The following is a 27,698-nucleotide window of genomic DNA, read 5'->3' as shown; positions in this document are numbered from 1 at the left end:
CAGGGGTTCCTGCCCACCCTTTGGTTTGAGGACCCCTTCCCATGGAATCCTACCTCTGCATCCCACCTCCTTCCTCACTTAACTGCCTCCCTCCCTTCCCATCCCACTTTTCCCGTCCTGTATCCCGTATCCCACCTCCTGCCCTCCCCAGGGAAGCTAAAGCCTCCAGGCACTGGGTATCACTGGGCTTGGAGTCATGACCTGCCCATGGTGGTGGGGTGGGAAACGATGTCCCACGGAGTGGCCTTGGTGCCCACGTCCAGATCCAGCACAACTGCTGGATCTGAGACCTGCTCAGCAGAGGTCTGCCTGGCAACAGCTGATACAGGTGCCAGCAGCCAATGGGGATATTTTATTTTTGGCCCCCCTCTGCCTCCGGGGGTGGCAGGGCAGGGTGGGGACCTGCGGGGGGATTTCCAGCGGTGGGGCTCAGGAAGCTCATTGCTGATAGGGGTGCCGAGAGCGGAGCCATGGCCGAGGAGCAGCGAGACCTCATCTCTGACCGTGCCAGCATTGGGGACACCCAGAGGTGCTGCTTGGGGGTGTGGGGTCAAGGGGGCATGCGGAGGGCAACGTGGGAACGTGGGGCAAGAGGGGGCATTGCGTGGCCATGAGGGGTGAGGGGATACAGCTGTGCCAAGGTGGTACAGAGTGGCTGTGGGGCAGAAGGTGAGGGTCACGCTGTGGAGCCAAGGGGGCTGTGGCGCAGGCAGGGACGTGGGGGGGCTGTGGGAGGGGGGTTACAGGGTGTCACTGTACCTCTGCGGCAGGTGGGGACAGGGCGGTGAGGGTGTGGGCAGGTTCACAGGGTGGCTGTGGGGCAGGTGGGGACCTGCATAGCTACAGCGCAGGCAGGCTCAGGTGTGGCTGTGGGGCAGGCAGGGACACAGCACGGACAGAGTCCAGCCAGTTTTGTGGAGCCACCGTGCCCCACGTCCCAACTAGCTCCCATCTCCCAACCCCCGTGGGCCCCCTGCCATCACTTTCCAGCCAATTACAAGCCCCGGGGTTCTGACGTCATCAGTCACCGGACAGATTTGCGGGCAGCCAGTGCCTGCTCCGGACTTTGCCAGCAGCACTGGCAGCGGAGCTGCGCCCATGGGTGGCCCTGCCTTGGCGCGCAGCAAAGGCAGGTGGTGGCACTCCTGAGCACTGCTGCACCCCGGCAGTTCCCTGTTCACCCCGACAGGGCAGGATCTGGCCCGGGGAGGCCTCAGCAGCACAGTGGGTGCTTGGCTTTGCCTTCTCTTGGCACCTGAACACGATGGTGGCACTGTGACACCCAGCCAGCCAGTCTGTCCGTGTGCTGTCTGTGCACCTCTGCTTTTTGCACAAAATGTTAACAATTAAGCACAATCCAGCATCCCATGGGATGTGTCCTCTACCCCCACCAGGACCAGCAATGCCTCGTGGGCTTCATCATCCCACAGAAGGTGATGTCCAAGCCATGCCATGCCCCAAAATACCCTGGCAGCACCCAGCCCACAGCCCCCGTGTGCCCACATGCACACAGGGTACCTCTCCCATGCATCTCCCCCCTTGCCCACCCAGAAGGTTTCAGTTCCCCAGTGCTGAGGGGCAACCTTCATGCTGAGGTTTCAGTTCTCCAGGCTGCAGTGGGGGAATTTGCATTTGTCTGGCTGCAAAGCCCCTGGGAGAGGGGGGTGGAGGGTGGCACAGGAGGGTGACATGGGCTGCAGGAGGGGTTTTTGGGGGTGGTGATGGTAGGCTGCAAGGACATCTGCTGCTGCTGGAGGCTGAGCTCCTTCTGCATGTCCTGCAGGTCTGCTGTTGGGCGCAAAGCTGCCCTCTCCACACTCTCCATCCTGGTGGCCCTGCTGATCGCTGGCCAGGCTGTCACCATTTACTTTGTCTACCAGCAGAATGGGCAGATCAGCAAGCTGACCAAGACCTCCCAGACACTGCAGCTGGAGGCACTGCAGAGGAAACTGCCTGCCAGTCAGTAGCCCCATGGGCACCAGCATCATGGAGGGATGGCTGGGGAGAGGGGATGGGTCCCCTCTGCACTGCCCAACCTGGTGCCCCTGATGCCGTTCTTCCCTTGGCAGGTGCCAAGCCGGTGAACAAGATGAAGATGGCCATGATGAACACACCTCTGGCCATGAATGTCCTGCCTGTTGCCTCCATTGCAGACACACTGGTAAGAATGTCCACCACTGCTTGGCACTGCCTGCTGCCTTTGGGGCTTGGTGCCAGCCCTTGTATTCACTCTGCCCCTTTGCCTTTCTCTCCAGGACATGGCTCCCCCCAGCAACAAAACTGAGGACCAAGTGAAGCACCTGCTGCTGGTAAGGTTCCCACTGCCCTACACCTACACTGCAGGAGCTGATGGGACCCTCTGCTTCCAGCTCACTGCCTCTTGGCTGGGTCTGGGGGCCTCTTGGGGTGTCAGTGGGAGCTCCTGGCCTCCTTCAGTGTCTGTCTGTCTGATATAAGCAGAGCTTAAACCCCCCCCCCGCCCACCACCTCATTTTTCTTTATGCTGTCTCACCATGGTTGCACTCTGCAGCAAGCAGACCCTAAGAAGATGTTTCCAGAGCTGAAGGACAACTTGCTGGACAACCTGAAGAGGCTGAGAACCACTATGAATGGTGCAGACTGGAAGGTCAGTGCTTGCTGTGGTCCTGCTTTTCCCCTTCCAGGATCACCCAGCTTTGGGAAGGGACTGAGGTGTCCCCACCTGGACAAAACGAAGTCCTGCTTGAGCCAGGCTTGGGTCACTCCCACTCTAAGGAAGGTGGTGGTACTCACAACCTTCCTTGGCCTGCATCACAACTTCCCTGTGGAGCACCCACCCCCACGTGCCAGATAATGTCCTGGTTTCTCTTGTTGCAGGCCTTTGAATCCTGGATGCACAAGTGGCTGCTGTTTGAAATGGCCAAGAACTCCCAGCCAGAGGAGCCCAAGGCAGTCCCAGCAGAGCCCAAGACAGTCCCAGCAGAGCCCAAGGCAGTCCCAGCAGAGAAAGGTATTGGGGGGAGGGTTGGGAGTAGCCCTTCAGGTGCAACCACTTCCCCCTAGTAGATGTCAGCATGAGGATTCTGAACCCTCCATCCCCTGACAGGGGGAAGGGAACAAAACTAGAAATGGGTAGATTCAGATTGGATGTTAGGAAGAAATTCTTCCCCATGAGGGTGGTGAGACACTGGAACAGGTTGCCCAGGGAGGTGGTGGAAGCCTCATCCCTGGAGGTTTTTGCAGCCAGGCTGGATGTGGCTGTGAGCAACCTGCTGTAGTGTGAGGTGTCCCTGCCCATGGCAGGGGGGTTGGAACTGGATGATCCCTGAGCTCCCTTCCAACCCTAACAATTCTGAGATTCTAGGTCATGAATCTCTTTGGTGGCCTTTAGGCCATCACAGAGCCACTACCCCACCACCTGCAGGGCATTTGGGATGAGCCCAGGTCTGACAAGCTGGAGCCCCACACCACATCTCCAGCCCTTGGCTGGCCTGAGTGCTTTAGGACAGTCCCTGTGGGGTGGGGCTTGGGCACCTTTCAAATTTAGCTGCTTGGGGATGAAAAGTTCCTGCCCAGGCTGCCTGGGCAGGGGTCTCACGGTGTCTCCCCTTTGTTTTTATTGCCCTAGTGCAAACTAAGTGCCAGGCAGAGGCCAGTTTTGGGGGTACCCATCCGGGCCGCTTCCGCCCACAGTGCGATGAGAACGGCGACTACCTGCCCAAGCAGTGCCACGCTGGCACCGGCTACTGCTGGTGCTGCTACAAAAATGGCACCAAGATTGAGGGCACTGCCACTCGGGAGAAGCTGGACTGCCCTGGTAGGTCACCAAATAGGGGACTGAGGAGAGGACCCTGCTCCCCCCCGTTTTGTTTGTCAGTAGGGAGAAAAGAGAGCTGTCAGGGAGAGGAGGGTGCCCAAGCTGCAGGGAGCATCCTCACAGCTCTTTGGTGCCAGCAGATTAAGGCTGGAGGAGGACCATAAAACCCACAGCCCTCCCCCTTGGGTACCTGCAGTCAAGCTTTTCCCCAAATCCCTCTTGCCCCCAAACCTATGAGCAGGTGCAGGCTGTCCTCCAGAGGGGTGGGGGAACAATGGGGTGGCCTCAGGCATCCAGCACCCACGCCTGCTCTCCCCCTGCAGATGTTCCTGCTGCTATCATGGAGCCAGAGGAGATGATGTTCTCTGGAGTGGACATGCTCAAGCTGGGTGCAGAAAAAGGTGAGATTTCAAGTGGGACAGGGAAGGGGAAAGCCCTGGGGACTAGACAAAGGAGGTGGTGGGGCTGGGGTAGGTAGAGGTCCACCCCTAATGGCCAGGGCAGGCCCAAAGCACCGCTGGGCAGGCAGAAAGGGTGATGTAAACACAGCCTGGGCTTCAGGAAGTCCTGAGCTGCCTTACTGACTCCCTCCTCTCTTTCCTCCACAGCTGACTAGAAGATGCCAGCAGATGGCTGTCTCCTCCAGCATCCCAGCTCACCTGCCTTATTTCAATTGCTCTCTTTCATTTCTGCTCTCACACTGCTTTCCCAAGGCAATTAACAGCAGGCACCCCCTCTGCACCCCTACCCCTCCAGGCATCAACTGCAACTCTGCTGCAGGGCACCAGGAGCAGAGCTAGAGACAAAGTGTCCCCTCAGAGGGTGGCTAAAGCAGGCTGGGAAATGATTTCATCTGTGTCAGACCCACAGCTCCTGTTCCCTTTGCCCACGAGCAGCACCCAGGCTGGAGAACACTCCATGCTTTCTTACACTGAACTAACATTCAAAGCAGCAAAACAACCTCCACCAGCTTCTTAACTGACCCAGATAGCTTGAAGCCCCAGTAGATGAGTGGAGCAGAGGCTTTTATTGTGGAATGAGGAGTTTTGGAGGTGGACATTCACCTTCAGCTTCTGCCTTCAGGCTGGGGAGCAGCTGCAGCAGTGGGGAGCAGTGGGCAGAGGGCTTCTAGTTCTTCTGAATCTGTCTGATAGTTCCTTTATAAATGACCTCACAAGCTACTGATTCTCAAATAAACTTCTGAATAAGAAAGCCTTGTAAGCAACTCCAGCAGGGCAGCACTGGCCAAGTGTTTGCAGCTGCTGCAGGTTAAAAATAAATCAAGGGGAAAAATAAAAAAGATGTCTGCAAGGACACTTGGATGCCTGTGTCCCCTCTCAGGACCATGCATAGTCCTTGCCCCATTCCTGGCACATCACTTGCTCGATCACCCCTGCCCCTTGGGGTCTCCCTGCCCCCCAGCACAGCCTGGGAGGCTGAGGTCAGCTTTGAAGTGAGTTGTGGGTGCCAGGAGCCATCTCTGGGCTGCTAGAGCAGCTGCCAGGGAGCTCTGCACTCCTCCGCAGAGCCAGGCTCTGCAGTGTGGGAGGGAGGGTGAGGGAATCCCATCCCTCACCTCCTAAATCCTGGGGCTGGGAACGCAGCCAGGAAGCCAGGCAGAAGCCCAGGACAAGGTGCAGGGTGGCTGCTGCCACTGTTTGAACAGGGTGAGGCACAAAGCTGCTCTCACTGCAGTAAGGAGAACACAAGACAAGCCCCCCCTAGAACATGCAGTTCAAAGATGAGGAGCATCTGCTTGTCCTCAGGGAGCAGGCAGAAGCAGTTCCTTCTTCCCCAGGGCCTGAAGCAGTGCCTGTGAAGCTGGGGAAAGCCTGGGCAGTGCTCTTCTACCTGCAACATCCCCTCCTGAGATGGCTGAGCCCTGCTCTGCCTCCCTGCCCTGGGTCACCTCCCTTCCCCTGGAAGCAGCTGAAGCCAAATCCAACCCTTCTTTTATTTATTTTGTAGTCCATAAAAAAACCCCAAAACAAAACCAAACCACAAGACATGATGCCACCTTGGCTGAGAACAGCTGCTGGACACAGCTGTTCAGTGCAACTCCAGGAACATGAAAATCACTGCTGTCAGTGTTAGAATAAAAAGTAACCCCAAAGAGCTCTCTTCTGTTGTAGCAAAAGGACTGACACTACAAATCACTGAAGGGGGGGGAGAAAAATAAACCAGAAAAGGTCAAAGTTGCTCTTAAAAAATATAGCTCTGTGAGGAGAAAAGAGATGGGTGGGTGTCAACTAGGAGGAAAGCAGTTTCTTCAAGCTGGCTCTTCTCTGGTCAGCCTGCCTCCTTCAGTTCAGTTCAGTTCAGTTCTTGTGCAACAAACAAGCTGGCAGGAGGGGGGCAACAAAGAAATCATCTCCAGGCCCCCAGCAGGGCAGGAGGAGGCAGGAAGTTACACTGCTTTGCTCTAGAGGTCACAGTTAAAAGGAGTTATAAATTATTATTTAAAAACAAAACCAAGAGTTGAAGTTCTCCTGCCAGGCTTTCCTTTCCTCTCTACTGTTTGATCTTCACCCATAACTCCTTAAGCACAGGGATGTGGTACCTTGGGGGAGAGGAGTTGAAAGAGTTAGGGGTGGGGAGGAGGAGAACAGCCTTACAGCCCAGCAGAGCCAGGCCACAAGCATCTGGTCCACTTCCAGGTGACTACAACATCACCACCTCAGCCACAGCACTTCTGCAAGCTCCCTGTGGTCAGCAGGGACAGACAGACACTGCCAGAGGCCACTCAGCTCTGCTGATGACAGAGGACAGCGGCGTCCAGGCTGGACATCCAGTTCTCAGCAGCTGAAGAGTTGAGGTCAAACACATCCAGAGGAGCCAAGACGCTGCTGCAGGACTGTCCTTACACTGCTCCACTCCCTGGACCTCTAACCTGAGGCCAGGCTGACTCAGAAGGTTCATTGTCTTCCCAAGGTGGGCCCAGGAGGACGGAATTTGGCCAAGGTGACCGCTGCTCAGAGGTACCAACTGACAGTCCCCAGGGGCCATGTACCTTCTCACTATCCTTCAGGCTCAGCTGTTTTCTTCTTCTAAAAACAAAAGAAAATAGAAAAACAGATCAGTATCTATCTGCCCCACAAACATGATGCACCCAGCAAAGCCACAAGCTTCTTGGCTACCACCTCTGTAGGATGTTTGTGTCCCTGTAGCCTCCCTCTGTCCCCTTTTCTAGCCCATGGGATGGGATGCAGCAGCCCACCATACCCTCAGGAGCTTGTTTCTGGTTGGAAACAACTTGAAGAGACAGCTGAAGAAGAGCACTTACTCCTTGGGCAGGTTCTCTGCTACCACAAGAACCCTTGGGCTTGACCCTTGCAGGGAAAAGGATCTCTCCAGGGTGATACAGGAACAAGCTCTTCTTCAAGTCCCCCCCAACCCCACCCAGGGGTCAGGGGTATCTCAAGACAAGCCACAATCAACCACAGCCTCCTCTGCACTGCCAGCAAGGCCAGGACACAGCTCTGTTCCTCTCCAGCCTGGCATGCTGCAGGGATGAGTACCACATGGTGGTGTGGTACTCATCCCAGTGCCAGGGGATTCCACATACCTTCTTCTTCTTGGGAACCTCAGCAGAGCCATCTGCTACAGGCTCCCCTTCCAAAGGCATCTTTTTGCTCTTCTTTTTTTCTTTTCCAGCCTTTTTTTCTGGGAAAGAGAAAAGAAAAATCAACTAAGAGAGGGATTCTGGTGTGAGATGGAGTACTGAGTGGTAGGAGCACCCCCAGTAAGCTTTTCACCACATCCAAAGCTGAGCAGGCTTTCCAGAGCAGTAAGGGGGTGAGGGCAGAGCCCTGGTACAAGACAGCTGCACCCAGAGGTGTTTCTCCAAGTACTTCTGTGCCAGAGTGGTCTGATCCCACCATCCATGACCATGTGTGGGCAGAAGTACACAGGATCCCCTTCTTTCCACATCCTGCTGCCTACCCACTCCTGGGGAACTGCTGCAGCATGGAAGCAGCCAGGCACATGCCAGAAACCAGAGCAAGGGGAGCTACCAACACAGGATGGACAGACACCAGGCTCAGCTCAGCATGCTCCATGAGGCATCCCTGTGCAGCAGCCCACCCCAGGGCTGACAGACAAGCCTGGCTCCTCCAAAATGAAGGGCTGCATCTCTGCACAACAGAACCCCCAGCAGATCTGGCCCAGCCATTCCGACTCCCTTCTTGTTTTAAAAAGCAAGAAAGCACTGAACAGCTCCAGTCTGCTAATGCAGTCTGCACTGCAGAGAGCAAGAGCTGCCTCTGCATGAGGGCAGCAAACAGAGCACAGCAGAGAGGCAGGCAGGTATGAGAGGCAGGAAACACTTCACTGGGAGCAAGAAGCAGGAGGCTGCTACCATCTTCCTCTTTCTCCAGGGCTTTGAAAGCAGCAGTAACAGCCCTGAGCTGCAGCTCTGGAAGGAGCTGCTCACCATGCTGCAGCACAGATGCTGATCAGGCAGGGTCAGGCCAGGACACGGCTGCCCCATGGGTATGGCAGTGGCTGACAGGGCAGATGACAGCACAGATTTCAAGGCTGACCTCGTTTAGAGAGGCTGGCAGCAAGAGGCCACGTTCAGGAAGCTCTGACTAACACAAAGCTGTGTGCATGTGGATGCTAGGCCTCCTCTGCAATGCCCGCAGCATGGCAGGCACCTTCTGCCTGCCTTCCTCAGCCACATTTCACCTTAGCTCTCTGCCAGCACGGGTTGTGTTTGCCACAGAGGAGCCAGGGAAGCTGGCAGCTGGGTTGGCAGAGCTGCTCTGCATGGCTCTGCTGCAGGCAGCTCACAGCCTTGTGGCTTACAACCAGCGAGAGCTCTGCCAAGCCCAGCGCGGGCAGGCAGAGCATGCCAGGGGGCAAGGAGGCCTCAGGAGGTTCAATGCAGACTCACCTCAAACTTTTGCCAGCCTTCAACTAGACAGCTGCTTCCAGGCAGGATAAAGGCCAGGAAAGGACAAAGCCCTGGAGGGACAGGACATGCCACAGAAGATGCAGAGGGAGCCCAGTTTGCTCGGCAAGCAGCCAGGATCACTGCGTTCATGCAGTTCCTGCTGTGATGGATGCAGGACAGAGGGGCAGGAGGGCCCAGCCTGCTGCCTGCACCAGGGCCTGGTGCTGAGACTGCAGAAAAACACTGAAGGGGGGGTGTCAAAAACCTGGCAGGGGCTTTGGGTGGGCCAAGAGGGAAAGAGCCAAGCAAGAAGCTAACAGGAAAGTGGGCAGGGTACTCCTTACAAGGCCCCAAGCAGAGGCTGAAGGTGCATCAGCTGCAAGAACCTACTGCCAAGGCAGCCCCAGATGAGGCACACTTACTTTTAACTGTTTTTTTCTTTTCCTTGCTGTCTGGCAGCTTCTCCAGGTCGCCAGCTGCTTTCTTCTTTTTCTTTTTGGGTACTTCTTCATTAGCTTGTCCTTTCTGCTTCTTCTCCTTGGGCTGCACAACAGCCTCATCCTCTCCTGCCAGCTTCCTCTTCTGAGACATTTTCTGCTTCTTGTTCTCTTTGTCTTTGCTCTTAGATGTTTTCACAGCCTTGTCTGCTGTGGAGGAAGTTTTCTTTTTTTCCTTCTTTTCTTTTTTCTCCTTTTTCTTCTTCTTCTTCTTCCCTTCCAACCCTTCCAGTGTTTGCACTGCAGGAGCTTTGGCAGCAGTGCTGATCTCAGTTTCGCTCCCAGAGCTGGACTCCTCTGCCTGTGGGACAGGGAGTGGTGTGTGTGATGCTGGGGTCACCTGCACCCCTTTTGCCCCAACATCATTCTGTTTCACAGCCAGGGCTTTCTTGGGTCGGGAAGCTTTGAGGCTGGTAGGACCTGGCTCTGTTTTTCCTGCCACTTTCTCTTTGTTGGAGGTTCCTGTGGTTTCCTGCCCTAGAGGAGGGTTGTTTTCTGCACAGTGACAAGAGAGAGAAGACAACTCAGGGAGTATCCATTACATAGACCACAGAGTTACTGGAGGATGGAAAAAGCTGTTTGAAGAGGAGAAGCACAACCTGCTGGCCAGCAGTGCAGCAAAAGATGCCTCGGGCACAACAGCTTTGCTGTTTGACTAGAGGGAAATGCAGCACAAGCCAGGGGAGCATGGCTAGAGCAGTCCTTTCCCAGGACACCACCCCCAGCAAGTCAGGGACTTGCCAAGGTGGAAGGGATGCCTACACCATCATCAATGGTCTATCCCTCAGTACCTGGCCCTTCCTGAACCTATATATAGCTCAGACCTCCTCAATTTAACAATGCATAACTTAACAACGTGCCCAAGAGGCCAAAAGACCCATCTGAATCTTCAGAACAGACCAGAGCTCATCTGAAAGTGCCAGGGTCACACCAGAGCAGAAGCAGCTTCCAGCTCCAAGTTTCACAATTCACAAACAAAGCAGGGTGACAGGGAAGTGGCAGGAAATTTTGTTTCTCCACAGGTCTCCCCACTTGCTTCCCCTCCTCTGCCCTCCAGACACAATACAGAGCCCAGGAAAGACCAAGGGGAGGTTTGAATACCAACAACCGTGTGGCAGACGTTCTTCAGCTAGTGCTTGAATCTTCTGTAGAAGCCATTGCTACCACAGCACAGCAATGCAGTGTGCACGCTGCCTGCTGCCATTAGCTGCATTAATTACTGCAGCTAAAGCAGAACTCAGAAGAGGCAAAGGCACAGAACCTCACAAGCAAGCCAGCCAGCCCCAGAGGGGCGCTGCGTTGGAGAGGTGTGATGGCGAGGGGCAGCCAGCAGGCGGCAGCAGCACGCCGTGCTCCGCCGCGCAGACGCGTTGGGAACGGGAACCAGCAGGGGCAGCCTGCTGTGCCAGCACCGCTCTGCCGCCGGGACGAGCAGCTTCCCTACCCTGCCCCAGCAGCTTCCCTACCCTGCCCCAGCAGCTTCCCTACCCTGCCCCAGCAGCTTCCCCAGCCTGCCCCAGCAGCCTCACCTGCTCTGTGGTTTGTAGCCACCTGCTCCACATCCATATCCGAGTCGCTGCTGTCGCTGCTGTCGCTGCTGGCTGGGGCCGCGGTCAGGGAGGGTTTGGTGAGGGAGTTTGCAGCCTTCCCTTGCCCCACTTTGCCCACAGGCTGGGGGGGAACCGTCTTTGGTGCCTGGGCTGCTGCTGGAGGCTTGGAGGGGCCCTCATAGCCTGTGAGGAGGGACTGAAACAGCACAGCCAGGCTGAGGAGCCACAGCAGGGCAGCCTCCCGCACACCAGACACAGAGCTGTCTCTGCTGCTATTGCCCCCACGCTCTGAGCTCAGGGCCCACCTCTGGCCACCTGGGCAGCGACCCCCACAGCCAGGCCAGGGCTGCCAGGTGACTGGGCCAGCACTGCCAGCCACAGGCTGAGCTGACAGCCACAAGAGCTGATGGTGAGAGGCTCTCCTCTTTGTTCTCACCCAGTAAAGCAGGCTTGGGGGAGGCTCCTGGCCGTTAGCAGGCACCCACGCACAGCTAATGCACTGCAGATGTGCTGCACTCCCTGCACGTTACTGACAAAGGGAAGTTAATGGCTTGGACACGGGTTAAGTTACAAATAAAAGTGGGGAAACAAAACCCTGCTGCTGTTGGCACTCTGCCACTATTTCCCCGGTTTAACCCTTGCTGGGCACCACCTCCTCTATCCCTCCCTCTGAGGAGGGCACAAAGAGGCCTGGACCCAAGGCCAGGCTGCCTGGGGAAGAATTCCAGATTCAGAAGCCCCTCCCTGCCCCTACCAAAAGGCCCTGCTCACAGCACTGCACTGGAGAACCCCCACTTCTGTGCTGGCAAAACCCTCCAGCACCCCACTTGCTATGGCTGAGAATTCTCAATCCTCTGTCCTACTGAGGAGCCAGCTGCAAGACCCAAGAAGATCCCAGCCCTGCTCCAGTACCATACCTGTGATGCTGCCTGTTCCTCCTCTTCACTGGACTCTGAGGAGGAGCTGTGGGCTGGCTGGATCCCTGCTGGTTTCTGCTGTGAGCCTGCTGGAAGAGCAGAGTTCATCCCATTAAATCCATCACTCGTGCCTGGAGGTGAGCTCCACCTTCCCAGCACAAGTTACTGCCACCAAAAAGCCTTCTGACCCCAGAGAAGGGGGAGTGTTGTGCCAAGCTGAAGAGGAGGAACCCCCACTTCACCCACTATGTGAAGGTGACACCTCCCACGGGGTAACAAAACACTGTCCCCACCCTGGCCTGGCCAGCAGCACTGAGCACATCTCCTAGGAAAACTGACCAGGTTTGGGGGGCTGCTTGGGGGTCTCCTCATCATTGCTGTCCAAGGAACTGCTGCTGTCTGAGGTGTCCCCTGCCTGGGGGGGTGGCACAGCCTGGCTCAGCTGGGCATCCTGCACTGGCTGCAGGCCTGGTTTCTTTGACTTGGCAGTGGCACCTCCTGGGAGTGAAGCAGCCTGTGGGGCAGCAGTGCTGGCTGGAGGAGCTTTTCCCACAGGAACTGTTTGCTTTAGACAAGGAGCAGTGGAGGCCTAGGAGAGAAAGATGAAAGCATCTGAAGAGCAGTAATTGCTCACGCCCATGAAGTATCAGAAGCAGCCCAGAGCAGATGGGCTTGGAGCACCTCAGCCCTTCTTCAGCCATACTGCTCCAATTAGTGCCAAAGTTAGCCCAAGAACCCCTCCTGCAGGGCACAGAGACCCCATCTCCCCCCACTCCACAGAGAAAGCAAAGTCCTGACTGCACAAGGTACTGCTCTCGTAAAAGGAGGAAGAAACTACTCAGCCAGCTGGGAGGCAGGAACAGCAAAAGCAGCAGGGCAACCCTCTGCTCATCTGCCCCACCTGAGGGTGCAGAACAGTGGCAGAAAAAAAAAAAAAGGCAAAGTAAAACAGAGCAGCCCCCCTCCATGAACACAGTCCCTCAGCTGGGCACACAGCCCCAGGCTGGCTCTCCCCAGGGAAGTTCCTCCCTTCAGTCTCCAGCATGGTTACCTCTTTGGCCTGCTCCGAGGCATCGCGGCCGGAGCTCTCAGACGCTCTGCTGACTGCAGGCACAGCAGCAGCTTTCAGCCCCTTCCCTGTGGGCAGTGTGGCATTATCCTTGGCAGACACTGTGCTCAAAACCTTATTTGCTTTGACACTCTGCTGGGACAGAACCTAACAGAGATGAGAAAGAAAATCAGGACAGAACACAACTTGGAGGGAAAATAGACAGGAGCATGAACCAAGCCACCACTAACTACTGAGCCCTTCCCTCCTTTGCAGCACAGCACCAAGCCTCATAGTTATTTACTTTTTTTTTTTTGCCCTTTACAGGCCAGCTCTGTTTCCTATGAGCCTCTGGGCAGGGTCTTTGGCACAGCCAGGAGCAAAGAAGTGAAGGTCAGCAGCCTGGGAGTGCCTGGGTATGACCTCAGTGCCCCAGAGGCACCCATCCTGAGGGCAGGCAGGCAAGATGTGATGTGCCAGGCAGGCTGTGAGATCCCTATCCACTGCAGCACTGGCAAGGCTGCAGCTCATAATCCTACTTTGCAAAGCTGGCACTTGGATTCCAGGGCATCTCCTACACCCTAAAAACCACACATGGAAGGTCAGCTGGTGACAGAGAGAAAGGGAAGGACAACCAGAGGGCAAATCTGCCTGCAGGTCCAGAAGCAAGCCACAAATGGGGAAGCAAACTTACAAGAAGCAATTTTGTTGACTCACATTTGGAGCTAAAGGTAAGAGGAGATAAAAATAGCAGAGCTTGACACCAACATCAGGTCCAGAACACAAATGCCAGCAGAAGAGGGAGCAGAGGCCACCAAGGAGTGCTCAGCCTCCTGGTTTGAGTTACAAACAAGGCTAGGAGAGCAGCCTCCCCTCCCCACATCTCCTGACAAGCTGGGCCTTTGTGAGCTGACATTTCCCTCACACAACATCTGGCCCTTCAGAAGAGAAGGCAAAGCTCCATCATGCAGAGCTGCTCTGGGCTGCCTTGCACAGGGCTCAGGTTACAGCAGCTGGGTTATTTTACAGCCCTGGTGCTATAAACACGCTCCAGCAGGGGCTGCCTGGACTGCCTGCCTGACTGCCTGCCCACAGCTGCAGGGAGGCAGCCCTCACACTGCCCCCACAGCATCAGCCCAGCACAGGCAAAGGTTTGCTTGAGTGCACAGAACCTGCCAGGAAAGGTGCTGGCCAGGCAGGGGATGTGTGTGGGACAAGAAGCACAAGTGGCCACCAAGCCCTGGGCTAGGAGCTCCAGCCAAGCCAGCACCATGGAGGAGTGGAACAGCAGCCAGTGCTTCTTCACATGGCTTCTTCCTCAGGCTCAAACTGCAGCAGAGGTGCAGAGACAGCCAAGACAGCTTCATGCAGGGCAGCTCAGGTCCTAAGGAGCTCAGCCACAGCCCTGTGGAACTGGCATGCAGACATCAAGAGCCTCAGGTCTGAGAGGAGGGGGCACTTCCCCTCTACAAGCTGAAAGGCAGCAGGATCACTGTGCCACCCTTCAGGGCAGATCCTTCCAGCCTCCCAAGGCTTGGGAAGGTGAGTCCAGAGAGCTCCAGCTGCATTCCATGCCCAGGGTTTTGGAGGAACCAGGGCAGGACTGTCTTGGAGTCACCCAGCTAACAGAAAGACCCTGCCAGCAGGAATTTGGCTGCTTTGCTAGTCCTGGAGCAGGGAAAATAGGGCAGAGACCCAGAGGAGCTGTGGGCTCATGCACCCAGCCATGCCAGAACACTCAGACCCTGCCCAGCTCTCACAGGCTGCCAGCTTCTCATGCACGGGAGCCAGGCTCAGCCAGACCCAGGGGCTCTGCCAAGAGAGCCTGATCCAGCCAAGGGGAGGGCTCCTCCCTGCACCCATCACCCACCCACCACCTCACAAGTCCTGAGACCTCCTGAGCATGCAGGATGAAGAGGATCCACAGCCAGCAGCTCCTTACCTGAGTAGGAGGGACTATCTCCTCCTCTGAATCTGACTCCTCGCTGGAATCATCACTGCTGGCCACAGGTGGAGGGGCTGGGGCTGGGGCTGGAGCTGGAGCCTTCTTCACATTTGTTGGCTGGGGCACAACATTGGCTTTTACTGCAGGAAAAACACAAGAGATTTTCATCATGAGAAAGTTCTCTCCTTGGCTGTCCAGAGCAGGAGCTACCACAACAGGCTTGGACTGCTCTACGTGCAGGGGAGAGAGGCAAACCTATGAGGCTGCTGGTGAGGCATCTGGGCACTGCCAGGAGACTTACCAGGTTGTGGAGGCTGTGTTTGTGCCACCAAGGTCTCCTCCTCACTGTCAGAAGAGTCACTGCTCTCACTTTCTGAGGCCTGGCTATTCAAGGTGCTTCCCACTGCTTTTTCAGGTGGCCCAGTTTTAGCAGCCTGGCCCAGGCTGGGAACAGGCCCAGGCTGTTCTGTTAATCTCTTGACAAAAAACAAACACAGGCCCAGGAAGGTGGTGTTAGTACAGGTGGTGTTTGGGGGTTGAAGTGCAGTTTCAGCTCAAGCTGGGGTTTGTTTTACCCTACCACAGCTGCTACCAACACTCACTCCATCCTGGGGCTGGCAGGCTTGGAGAGGGCTTCAGTTGCTGCCTGGATGGAGCTGCTGAGCATGAAGCACTGCATTGAGCAATGTGCCTTTGGCAGGAAGCCTGAGCATGTTTCCCTGCACGAGCACCCAGGCCTAACAGCACTCAGCAGCAGCTCCTTGCTGAGGCTGAGACACTGGCTGGGCAGGAGAAGCACTGCAGCTCCCAGACTCCCTCTTAAGGCACTCAAGTGTGACCTCCCCCCAGCTGGGAAGCCAAAACACTTGCAAGATTCAGACAGCATCAGAGCAGCTGCAACCTAGAGCTGCTGGAGAGCTCTGCTGTCTGCTCACTGGGGAACACAGAGGGTAGGGCAGGGGCAGAGCAAGACCCACTGTGGAAGCTGATCCATCAACAGCTCTAAGAGTTTAGAAATCTCTAGGTGGCAGAAACCCTGCAGCTCCCTTGGGTGCCTTTTTATGGCACCCATCAGTGCTCTGATGCCCCAGGACAGGCCCTGAGCAACTTCTGTGTCAGCACTAGGAAGCCACAGGTGTCACAGCAGCAGATGCACAGCTGGCAGGTGAGAGATCTCCTTCCTGCCAGGGCTGAGGGCAGCAGACACCTCTCCAGCACACTGCTGAGGGCCAGCAGTGGCAGGGGGAGACCCTGCTCAGGGGTCTGCTACCTTCACCCCCCATAGACCTTCTCCAGGCTCTGCACCCACTCAGTTTACTCCACTCATGGCTCATCTCTGGCCTGCTCTGCTAGAACACATCACACCTGCCAGGGCAGGCAGACCCCATCCAACCCACACCTGATGGCAGCTGGCAGCTCCCACAGGAAGGTGAGAGAGACTCCTGTGTGGCTGCACAGCCCCTGCCACCCCCCTTCTCCCAACCCTGCCCTGCTGCTAGCGTGGTGAAACCCTCTTGGCCCATGCCAGAGGAGCAGGAGGACTTCAGCAGTGCCAGCTCACCCAGGGGCTGCTCCTGGCCAGCAGCTGAGCACCAGCCTAGCAGCCTCCTGGCAGGAGAGATCTTACTGTGCTTCCTGGCACAGCCCCACCCAGGGCTGCCACTGGGGCAGTGTTTATCATCTCAAAGCCAAACACTAAACAGACAACAGCATCTGCATGTTTATCCCACCACAGAGCAGCTCTCTGAACAAGCCAAGCACATTCTGACTCTGCTTGGAGAAACAGAAACCTCCACAAGCTCCCGGGGAGGGGGGACTGCAAACCTCACTTCTCTGTTTTGTTTTGATAGCAGTGAGTCACAATCTCCAGGAGAGAGGCCAGATTTGCAGTGCTGGCTGAAGAGAGAGAGCTACTTGAGGCAGACACAGGAATTCACACTCTGCTGGAACGTGTGAGCTCCTCTCACTCCTGTCCCAAGCACAGCTGTGCAAGGCAAGAGCACCACCAAGAGCAGACCTCACTCACTTTTAAGACCTTCGTTGCAACAGGGCTGGCTTTTCCCCCTGCTCAGATGCATGGCACAAGGCTACTTCATTTCCTAACCTAGCAGGATGGGAAGGAGCTGCCATCCAGAAGCATCCTGACACAAAGAACCTAGCAGCACCCACGGAGAAACCACGTAAGCATCACACAGCAGCAGGACTCCTCAAATCTTCCTGGGAGGAGGCTGAGGTCCTTCCATCCACCTCCCCTCAGTCACTGCCAGATGGCTGACAGCCATCATGTCCTGCAGCATGGCCCCAGGTGGAGTCAGGCCAGCAGCATGGCTGAGGGACACCCAGGGAGCAGGGCAAGAGAGAGCTGGAGTACTGCATCCAGTTCTGGAGCCTCTATCACAAGAAGGATCTGGAGATGCTGGAAGGTGTCCAGAGAAGGGCCACGAGGATGAGCAGAGGGCTGGAGCTGCTCTGCTAGGGAGACAGAGTGAGAGAGTTGGGGCTGTTCAGTCTGGAGAAGAGAAGGCTCCAAGGAGACCTTCTTGTGGCCTTCCAGTATCTGAAGGGGGTCTACAGGAGAGCTGGGGAGGGACTTCTTAGGGTGTCAGGTAGGGATAGGACTGGGGGGAATGGAAAAACAATAGAAATGGGGAGATTCAGATTGGATGTTAAGGAGAAATTCTTCCCCATGAGGGTGATGAGACACTGGCACAGGTTGCCCAGGGAGGTGCTGGAAGCCTCATCCCTGGAGGTTTTTGCAGCCAGGCTGGATGAGGCTCTGGCCAGCCTGATGTAGTGTGAGGTGTCCCTGGCCATGGCAGGGGGTTGGAACTGGCTGAGCCTTGGGGTCCCTTCCAACCCTGACAATTCCATGGTTCTACAACTGACAACTGAAGGAGTACCAGGTACTGAAGTAACTCATGAAAGGAAGGAAATCATTCAAGAGGAAATCATTTTTCCTGCTCCTCTCCAGCCCCCAAGGCAGGAGCTGCCTGCAGCTCAGCAAAGTGGTGACTCAGCTGCTGCACAGCCCATCTGCCACCTCGCAGGGGCCCTTTGCACCATGCAGCACTGCATGCCAGCAGGGGAGGCAAGGCTGAGCCTCCTGTGCCCAGCACTGCTCAGCAGTGGCACTGCCAAAGCACCAGGGCTGGCACCAGTCTCAGCTGTGGCACGACACAGCAAGCCTAGGAAAGGGACTCCCCTCTCCTTTGGCAGACGTGGGACTCCCTTGTGGCCTCTCCCCACAGGGGCTGCCTCCCAAGATGAAAACCTGCAGGCACAACTTCTGGGGTGCTCAGGGAAGATACAGGTTCCCAACACACAGAGATGCATCTCACACCCAGTCCTGGTAAGAGAAGCCAAAGCCTATCCATAGAGGGCTTGAGTTGAGTGCCATCTTTGTCCCCAAGATGTCCAGGAAAGAGGAAGCAGAGCAGAATTAACAGTTCCAAAAGAAAAGCATCTTTGAGGTCAATCCAAGCATCTTTGAGGTCGAGCCAGACTGACCATCATCCCCATTCTTCCCCCCCAAAATATGCAAACACCTTGCAGCTTCTTTGCCTAAATATTCCTGAGTCTTCAGAGGTAAACACACCAATTAAGCAGTTCAATTTAGGCATGATGTTCATTTTAATTGTGCTAATCCACCCCCACAGGGAAAGATGAAGCAGCTTCCAACGCTCTCTATCTGTTTGGATCTTGCACAGAAGCCAAAGGAAGTTGCAGGATACAGTAAGTCAGTGGTTAGCATATGCCCAAGTAGCAGATGGTGAGGATGAGCTAAGAAGAGTTTGACTGGGAGGACAGGACTGTGGACACAGCTAAGCCTCATGGTTTATCTTCAGGCTTCACTCGTGGTCCCTGCCTGCAGGCTACTAACAGGGATGAAGAAACAGCCTGCCTGGCAAAAATAGAGCTCCCTTGCTGACAAGCTCTTCCTTGCTGACTGTGGCTGCTGAGGGGTAACTGCCAGCTTGCAAGAGGGAGGATGCTGAAGCAGTTAAATAGCTGGAGAAGACCTGTTGCTGCCAGCTGCAAATCAACACTTGGCAGGAAACAAACACCTACCCCAGTAGGTCCTTCACCTATGACCCTGCCTCAACAGATGAGTCTCAAAGCTTTTGGAGTGGGACCCCATGGCACAGCTATCAGAAGAGCTGAAGCTCCACATATAATCATGCAGGAAGAGAGCAGCACAGAGACAACTGTTGGAGATGCATCCCCCTCCACCCACCTCAGCAGACCAAGGCTATAAAGACAAAATGCAGAGTCTCTCTAGCTTCTGCCTGTCAATAGAGAAAGGACGTGTTGACAAAGAGCCTCCTTGCAAGGACACGTGAGGCTCTGCCCCCAGCTTCCCTTCCTCCCTTGCAGAAAATAGCTGCCTGCTCCCAAACCCTGCTTTCAGGGCTCCTTCCAAAGGGACCTTGCAGCTCACAATCAATGCAGAAGGTGTCTGGGACACTCTTAAGAAGGGATGTGCTTCCCTTTGCAAGATCAGCCACCTAAATCCGAGTCTGGTCTGACTCCTCTCAAGAGAGGTCTAAACAAATCTCCCTAGGAGAGACAAGACCAAGCTGTCTGTGAGCCTGCACACACCAGAGGGGCAAGGCACCAGTGAAGGAGTTGGTATCAAAGAGGTTCCCCTGCACCTCGCCTGGTTTGGGTGGGTGAGAAGAGTTAGGCTACACTTCTTTCCAAGGAGAGACTGAGCTTCCTGAGGGACTGAGATACAACACACTACAGGCTACTGGTGTTTCAGCAGTAGCACTGAAAGGCTGAGCAATTGTCCTGCTTATCCCAGCCCTCAGCACTGAGCTGAAGGAGGCACCTCCTACCTTCTGGCTGATGGGCACAGGGGGATCCTCCTCTTCGCTGCTGGAGGAGCTGGAGCTCTCCTCTGGCTTCATACTTTCAGCAGGCTTCGTGGCAGCAGCAGCCCTTCCCAGCGTGGCTTTGGCCTGCTTTGGCACTGCTGCTTTTGGGGCTGGCTTCCCTTCAGAAGGTGGAAGTGTTTTAGCTGGAGCTGCTTTACTGGAGAGCGATGCTGCTGGTGTAGGTTTCACCGGGGAGAGGGTGGCCTGGGAGGGCTTTGGAGGTGGCTTTGTCTGGGCAAGACAAGCACAGTGTGAAACAAGGCAGATCCCACAGCAGTGCTGTGAAGAGGTCTCAGAGCCCCCTGGAAAGGCAAACACTGAGGGAAGATCAGCAGCTGGCAGGACACAAGGAATCCTTTCATCTAGCTGTGTGGGGATTGGCTCCCAAGGTGAGAGAACAAGACCAGACCTGCTTCATCAGCCTGCTGACACCCCCAGAGCCCTCCAGCAAAGTACCTCACAGCACTGTGCACTCTCCACAGCAGGGAAGCTAAACTGCACTAGCTTGACAAATGAGACACTATTGATTGCAAATTAGAGCTGAGAGGCAAATTCAGCCAGGACAATTTGCCTCCTCAGGTGAGAAAAGAATTGCTGGGTTTGTTTCTTTCTTTGGAAGTCCTGATGGGGATTATTCTTTTAAGGAAAGCACAATGGCTTGACTGAAGCTCAGAGCAAAGACACTGAGGTGCTTTAAAAACACCCTAATGCCTCTTTCCTCCCCCACCCCAGCATGACTTTGCTCTACACTCCATGCATGTACAAAATTTTCTTTTCACTGCAATTCTGGGCCCTGGAGAGGTGTGTAAGGAGAGATGGAGTCTGGGACAGACCTACCTGGGGCAAGGATGGAGGCTCCTCATCTTCACTGTCAGATGAGTCACTGCTCTCTGAGGTGTCATCAGGCTTTGCAGCCCCAGGAACCGTTGTGGGTGTGGGTTTGGCCTGGTTTGGTGCCAGTGCTGTTTGCTTCACTGCATTCTTCTTGAGGGGCACTGCAGCAGCAGGGGCACTTTTCACAGGTGTTGCATTAGCCTGCACTGTTTTCCCAGCTGGTTTTGCCTGGGGACAGGGGAAACAAAAGGGAACAGGAGGATCAGGTCACATCTCAGAAGCTACCTTACCAACTTTGGCCAGGGCAGGCTTGTTCTGACCCATGGGCTGTGGAGTATCTGAAGCAAGCCACTTTCTCCATGGACTGCCTGACTACAGCCCCTGGAGCTGCACACCAACTGCTTCCTACAAATCAAAGGATCTCCCTAAACTTCAGGCACTAGGAGGAACTGGGATGAAATCTCTGATGCAGAGTGTTTCTCTGGCCTTGGGTTTGGGGATCCCATGCACCCAGGGAAGGTGGTGTCAGAATACAGCACTGGAGCACTTCCTCTCCTTCAAGGGAAGGGATTTCCTAGAGACAAGGACCCTGGCCTGCAGAGGTTACCTGGACTGTTGGAGCTGCAGTCTCTTCCTCAGAGGATGTTTCATCACTTGATTCCTCACTGCTGTTCTCAGCAGTCCCAGCTGCCTTCTTTGGCTCTGAAACACAAGTGAGGAGATGTCACAGCTGCTGCCTGCTCTGGGCTCTCAGAGCATGATGCTAATGCAGCTTTTGAAGTCAGGAAAACAAAACAAGCCACAGAGACAGCTACAGGGATTTGCAGGAAGAGGGTCCAGCCCTGCTGAAAGCATCAAGGGCCTGCTGGGAGTAACTTCTCCAGACAAACTTTGGCCCACAAACATCACTCCCATGAGAAAAGGCAGAGATGAGAAATCCTTCCTGGCAACTCTCTGACCCTCACGGGAACCGCCTCACACACCTCTCTGCAGGGGCATCCAGCCTGGCTGGACCTCCTCTGGAAAAGAGCCAAGAGAGCTTCTATGATTTGTTCCTCACCCTCTCCCCCACTCCAACACACACACTTCAAAGCAGTAAAAGATTTCCCTACAGACTTAAAAATCCAAACCCAATCACTCTGCAATTGAGAATGAAGAGAAGATGCTGCAGTGCCTTTCTAAAAGGCTGAAAGCATCTGCAGTGTTAGTGCTGCACCTCCTCTACATGCACTATACTGTGATCTCCAACCCCACAGTGCTGGCTGCTGCCAGACACACATCTCAGCACAGAATCTGCTGCCTGAAATGGGAGCAAGCATGCTGGATTCATCCCACAGAGCTCTGGAGCTGGCTGCTCTGCAGTGTTCTCACAGCCTCCCCAAGGAACAAGCATCGCTCCGAGCTTTCCAGCAAGGGAGCTGACAGGAACAGGCAGAAGGCACGGCTCAGACCTGATCCACAGCAAAGCTGGAGCACACATGCATTCACCACACCCCACAGGCTCCTTACCCACTTTGGGGGCTGGGGCCTTTGCAGCTGGAGTCTCTTTTTCCTCCTCGCTCTCTGACGAGGAGCTGCTGCTGGAGCTTTCCGATGCTTTGGTAGTTACCAGTGCTTTGCTTTGACCTACTTTGGCTGCTGTGGTATGGTTGGACTTCCCAGGACCAGGCAGCTTCTGCTCAGCCTTGGCTGGAGCTGCAGACACAGCTGATGCACTGGGCTGCTGCTTATGTGAGAGCACAGTTCTGTTTGCTGCAGAGGGCCCTGCCGCTCTGCCTGCTGGGGCAGCAGCTTTGCTAGGAGAATGCAGGGAGCTGGCAGCGTTGCCACTCACCACAGCTGGTGTCACCTACAGGAAACAAGAGAAATTAAAAGCCTATAGACAGATGTGAGGCTAAATTGGACACAACATACCTTGCACAGCCATCTGGCAGCTGGGCAAGCCATACAGCTCTTTAGGGAAGCACCTGGGGGACAGGCATCAAAAGGAAGGCTTATGCCAGTATAGGAGGGTCATTTAAATATGAATGCCACCCCAGCCCACAATGCTACACGTGCCAAGGAGCCTGGGACAGGCCTGGCCTCCAAGCACTGTCAGCCTTCAAGGCTAAAGGCAGAATCACCTTACCGTGCCTGCTCCTTTCCCGGCGGATGTCTCCTCTTCCGAGGAGGAGTCCTCATCTTCACTGCTTTCTATGTTCACGACGGAGTTGGTGGCCAGGGGGAGGCTGGCTGCTGCACAGGAGAGCCACAGAGAGATCACGTCAGCACATCTCCAGCACCAACATGGCCTCTGGTCTAGAGCAAGACCACAGCAGGCAAGGCAGGCTGGCATTTCCACACCTGCTCCCACACCACGGCTGCTGTCCTCGCAACAGGCAAGGCTCCTCCACCCTAGCCTGCTCCCTACCACCAAGACAAGGAACCTGCCAAGATCTGCATGTTCCCAAGGTCCACAGCTGATGAGACTGAGCCAAAACTTATCAACCATACAGGCTTTTGTTAGACTATGCAAGCCAATGCCTCTCACATCAGCTGCACCAGGGATCTAGCCCCTCAGATAGAGGCCACTGGCTCTCCAGACCAGCTAACAAATCCTTCCTTCATACATGAACCAGACCTGTCTTTGCTGGCCCAGCAGACACCTGTGACCAACCAGAAGTCACTCCAGAGTGGGCAGTGCTAGGTTTCCAAGCCTTCATCCAAGTGACAGCAGCCATCCCTCCCCAGTGAATCATGACAGGCTTTTTCTAGCTTTAGCAGACATCTGTGCTCCTCTGAAGCTCCACATGAGAAGGGGTTGCTAAATTAGATGTCCTATTTTTCTAAGAGCACAAGGGAATAGCCAGCACTGTGCAAGCAGTTTCTCTAGCCAAACAAGTTGGGCTGTTCCTGCACAACTTCCAGTCCTTCTCTGTCAACACCAGGCAGATGAAAGGCTCCTACCCTTGGCAGCTTTCGCCTTCTCCTTCTCATCCTCTTCCTTCTCAGAGCTCTCAGAGCTGCTCACGGGATCAGGAACTCTGATCTTTTCTGGGATGGCTGCCTCCTCCTCCTCACTCACCTTTCTTCTCCTGGTATTTGAGGGAGTTCTGAGGGAACAGAATTTGCATCAAAATGGTGTGAGGGGGTACATAGATACTAAACAAATTGTAAGACAGTTATCCATCCACTCCCAGGTCAAGCTCCAGCCTTCAGACACGCAGGCATTCCACTGCAGCTCCTAAGGGGGTGGGAGAAAACACTTCTCTAACCTGCAAGGGACATCTCCAGTCCCTCAGGTAACTACAGAGACCAACATAGAATGGTCTGGGTTGGAAGGGACCTCCCAAGATCATCCAGTCCAATCCCCTCTGCAGTCAGCAGGGACATCCTCCACTAGATGAGGCTGCCCAGAGCCCTGTCCAGCCTCACCTTGAGTATATCCAGGGATGGAGCCTCAACCACCTCCCTGGGCAACCTGCTCCAGTGTTCCACCACCCTCATGGTAAACATCCCTGCAATACTCAGAGAAGCTTTTGTGTTCCAGGCAGACTCTTTCTCACTTTAGAAGAGAAATAAAGACCTAACACGATGGGGCTGGTGCTCACAACAGAGCAAAGGCATCCTACAGAACACAATGGCTCCAGGAGACAGCTACAGACAGACAGACAGACAATAAATGCAGTCCCAGGTTTAGGGCAGTGACTCCCAGTCAGGTCTTGCTATTCCACAAGGCCAGGAAAAGGCTGCAAAAGCCACTTGAGCATGGGCTTACAGGCCAAAAGCACAGAGAAATCAGATTGGAGAGAGATTTAAGAAAGGAAGTGGCTGGACTTACTGAAGATGTGTTCAAAGAGGGGGAGGAAGAATCCACAGCATTAAACACTTAAGCTCTTCAGCTGGGTTAAAACATTAACTGGAGAAAAATGTCTCTGAATCCTATTTGTACCAGAAGAGATGATGTGGTTTGAAAGTTATCTTTAACTTTCACATGAAAACACAGGCAATGCATTTGCTTTATTAGGAGGCTACCAGTGGCTGGGCACATGGCTGTGTGATTCACAAATGCAGTGCTAAGCTGGTGAAAGCCCTGAGACACCCACAACTGTCAGGAGGCAAGAAAAAAAAAGAGAGATCCTTGCTTTTCTGACAGTTCAGCCTGTTTTATTTCTTCACCTACATCAGAAATAAGATCTTAATGATTTGGCCAGCAAAGACCATGCTTCTTATGGGTGTGTCAGTAGTGTAGCTGTAAGGGCAAGCTGTCTGCAGGCAGGCTAAGCAGAAGGCACATCTGCTGTTACCAAGTGCTGTTAACTGCTAAAACAATTCCTTTAGGGAAATAAAAGGGCAAGTCACAGAGGCAGCAGTGACACTCCAACGCCTTCCTGATTCAGCAGCAGCTGACAGCACAAGAGACACTGCTGAGAGAATCTGTCAGGAGTGACCAGGGGCTCAGGGATACTTGTGTGGGGGAAAGCACAACAGACACTGCTGAGAGAATCTGTCAGGAGTGACCAGGGGCTCAGGGATACTTGTGTGGAGGAAAGCACAACAGACACTGCTGAGAGAATCTGTCAGGAGTGACCAGGGGCTCAGGGATACTTGTGTGGGGGAAAGCACAACAGACACTGCTGAGAGAATCTGTCAGGAGTGACCAGGGGCTCAGGGATACTTGTGTGGGGGAAAGCACAACAGACACTGCTGAGAGAATCTGTCAGGAGTGACCAGGGGCTCAGGGATACTTGTGTGGGGGAAAGCAGTGGTTTTGTTTTGGCTTTTTTTTTTTTTTTTTTAAACCAGGTTGGAAAAGCCCTCAGAGATCATCAAGTCCAACCTATTACCTAATACCTAACACCTCCTGACAACTAAACCATGGCTCCAAGTGCCACATCCAATCTACTGGCACTGCCAGGCACTGGCTGCTCCTGGGGTTGAGCTGGCCTAGCTTAGCCCTGCCTCCAGGCATACTTCCATTCCTTCCAGGAGGTTAAATGCAGCCCTGGAGGAAGGCTACTCTTAATGAACTGGAAACCTCCACTGTTAGGTTCACTTTGTAAGAGTTTCTGAAGGAGAGCATCAAGGATAGCCTCAGTTTGATGAGCAACAGCCATAGTGCAGTCAGAAGGAAGACATTTCCAGGCCTGTGAAGTGACAAGATGTAAGAATCACAGCTCACCCAGGGAGAGCACTTCAGCTAGGCAGGGAGAAACCAAACTACTGGCCCCTGCATCCCTCCCTGTGACTCCACATCAGGGGCACCAGAATAAAAGGCAGACTGGTGGGGTGGGACCACACGAGTGTGACAGTAGAGAAAAAGGAATTAAATGTAATGAGAGTGCCCTGTTGCCTGCCAAGCTTTAGAAGTTACAGGGCTAACTTGCACAGGGAAAGGTCACCATCATTACCCAAGAGAGCAATAAATTGTTAGAGGGAGGAACTGCAAACCTGTTTCTGTGCTGCTACATCCTCACCAAGACCCAGTGTTTCTGCTGCTCAAGTAAGAAAATCCTGCTGAGACAAGAGCAAGAACCAGAGCAGCAGCAAGGCAGGAGGAGTTCTAGCAGAAGACACCTCAGAAGCAAACACCTGCTTCCCAAGGCTGCTGGTACAGCCATGCTGAGGAGCACCTCCACTCCAACCCCCATCAGCACAGGCACAGAAGCCCAGCACTGACTCTCCACTAACCCAGTTCTGTGGTTCCATCAGACCTCGCAGCACTGCACTCCAGCATCAAAGCAAAGTGAGTGGTGCACAGGGTGGCTGCCAAGGTCACCACACCCCACAGAGAATCACAGAATTGCCAGGGTTGGAAGGGAGCTCAAGGATCATCTAGTTCCAACCTCCATGCCATGGGCAGGGACAGCTCACACTAGGTCAGAGGGGAAGGCTCCACACTGCAGACCTCCACGTGGGGTACTCAGTGGAATTGCCACGTGGGAAGATGTTGGACTGAACATGTCAGAGCTTGAAAGGACAGGCTGAACCCAAGACTTCCTCTGAGTCAGAAGAAACATGATCTGTGCCAAAGTTTAAGCCCCTGTAAGAGCCTTGGTGTTTCGAGCTGCTCAATCTCTCCGTGCCTCGGTCATTATTCCTGCAAAGCACGTGGCTTTAAAAAGAAAGCGAAACAGAAGAGGGAAAGGCTTGCTGCCAGTAAAGCCTGACTCTGAGCCCTTCAATACTCCAGATTCAAAATCCCAAAGAGCGAGAACAGCGTCAGCCACTCAAAGCAGCAACTCATCTCAGGAAATTTTAGACCAAAGTAATCTTTAACGTCTGAAAAGAATTGGTCTGAAACCAGAGGCAAGGAGGAAAATTCCAGCAAGTAAAGATCGCACATGCCATGCAGCCGGGATGTTAACACCGCCTGAAATCTATTCGATGGTCATTTCCTCCTTCCACTTACTTTTCCCAGTGAGTAAAGATGTCCTCGAGAGAAGCTGAGAGGGAAGGGAGCAATTTCTGTGAAAACAGAGGGAACACAGGTCAGGACGCGACCACCAGCCAGAAGCAGAGACCGCAGAGACCCCTCCGAGAACCCCCAATAAAAAGGGATGGTATTCCTCTCCCCGCCGTGGGCCAGTCCCGCTGCAGCCAGAGCCCCCTGCTCGCCGCCGGGACTTCACCCGCAGCAGCACGTGTTCGGGGAGCATCACGTTGCGGGACAGCTTTATCCCGTGCAATGCCGCTTTCAGCCCTTCTTCCCACCCGGCTTGTGGCCAGGCCTGCACGCAGGCACCAGGCGCAGAGCCACGAGGCCAGAGCGGGCCCGGTGCTCGGTGTGGGACTAAGAGGGCCCAGACTCCGCGTTCGGCCCCCGCCGCGGCCTCTTTGCCTCCCCCCTGCCCGGGCCATGTTGCCCGTTACCTGCCCGGTCTGCGCCTGGAGCTCTCGGGCCGCCCGGGCGAAGCCTCCGCGGAGCAGGTGCTGGTGGATGAGAGCAAGCAGCTCCCGGCTCCCGCGGCCATCCGCCGCCATGGCGCGGCCCCCACTCGGCACAGCCCCGGGGGCGCCGCGTGCTGCGCGACTGCGACGTCACGTCCGCTTCCGCCGCACGGCCCGCTGGGAAGTGTAGTGCCGGGGGCACCGCATGGCGGGGCCGGGGCGCGGTGGCACACCCAGGGAGGGCAGAGGAGGGGACAGCGGGGAGCAGGCGGCATTGGGACTGTCGCAGTAGCATCCTCTCGAGTTTCCGGCTGTGTGCTCCAGCAGCACTGCGGAGCGGAATCCTCAGGGCTGGGCTGGGCTGGACGTTCCTAGACCCATAGAACCGTGGAGGTTGGGAGAGACCTCGGAGGTCATCATGTCCAACTGCTTCCACACAGCTTGCGTTCCCACAGCTGCTGCTAAAACAC

At 55.0% G+C, this 27,698-nt stretch overlaps 2 protein-coding genes across 2 annotated transcripts; one reads left to right on the top strand and one right to left on the bottom strand.

Moving 5' to 3' along the window:
* The first annotated feature begins 470 nt into the window (after positions 1-470).
* On the top strand, positions 471-4,432 carry CD74 (CD74 molecule). The gene is made up of 10 exons (XM_054389084.1): positions 471-529; positions 1,784-1,959; positions 2,070-2,161; positions 2,256-2,309; positions 2,531-2,626; positions 2,857-2,928; positions 2,971-2,989; positions 3,608-3,796; positions 4,120-4,197; positions 4,405-4,432. The coding sequence occupies exons 1-10, from the start codon at positions 471-473 to the stop codon at positions 4,410-4,412; spliced, it is 843 nt and encodes a 280-aa protein (XP_054245059.1). The 3' UTR covers positions 4,413-4,432.
* A 2,083-nt stretch (positions 4,433-6,515) lies between these two features.
* Positions 6,516-27,321, bottom strand: TCOF1 (treacle ribosome biogenesis factor 1). Its single transcript, XM_054389186.1, has 16 exons — positions 27,211-27,321; positions 26,750-26,805; positions 23,305-23,450; positions 22,487-22,593; positions 21,868-22,207; positions 20,966-21,060; positions 20,362-20,586; positions 19,486-19,755; positions 14,955-15,123; positions 14,645-14,796; positions 11,994-12,243; positions 11,655-11,740; positions 10,717-10,933; positions 9,113-9,682; positions 7,362-7,459; positions 6,516-6,843 (listed from the first exon to the last, which is right to left on the bottom strand). Exons 1-16 carry the CDS (start codon positions 27,319-27,321, stop codon positions 6,814-6,816), a joined length of 2,922 nt encoding a protein of 973 aa, XP_054245161.1. The 3' UTR covers positions 6,516-6,813.
* Between the last annotated feature and the right edge of the window lie 377 nt (positions 27,322-27,698).

This window comes from Indicator indicator, chromosome 18, assembly GCF_027791375.1.
Source record: "Indicator indicator isolate 239-I01 chromosome 18, UM_Iind_1.1, whole genome shotgun sequence".
NCBI lineage: Eukaryota > Metazoa > Chordata > Aves > Piciformes > Indicatoridae > Indicator > Indicator indicator.
This window is presented reverse-complemented; position numbering and strand designations above follow the sequence as displayed.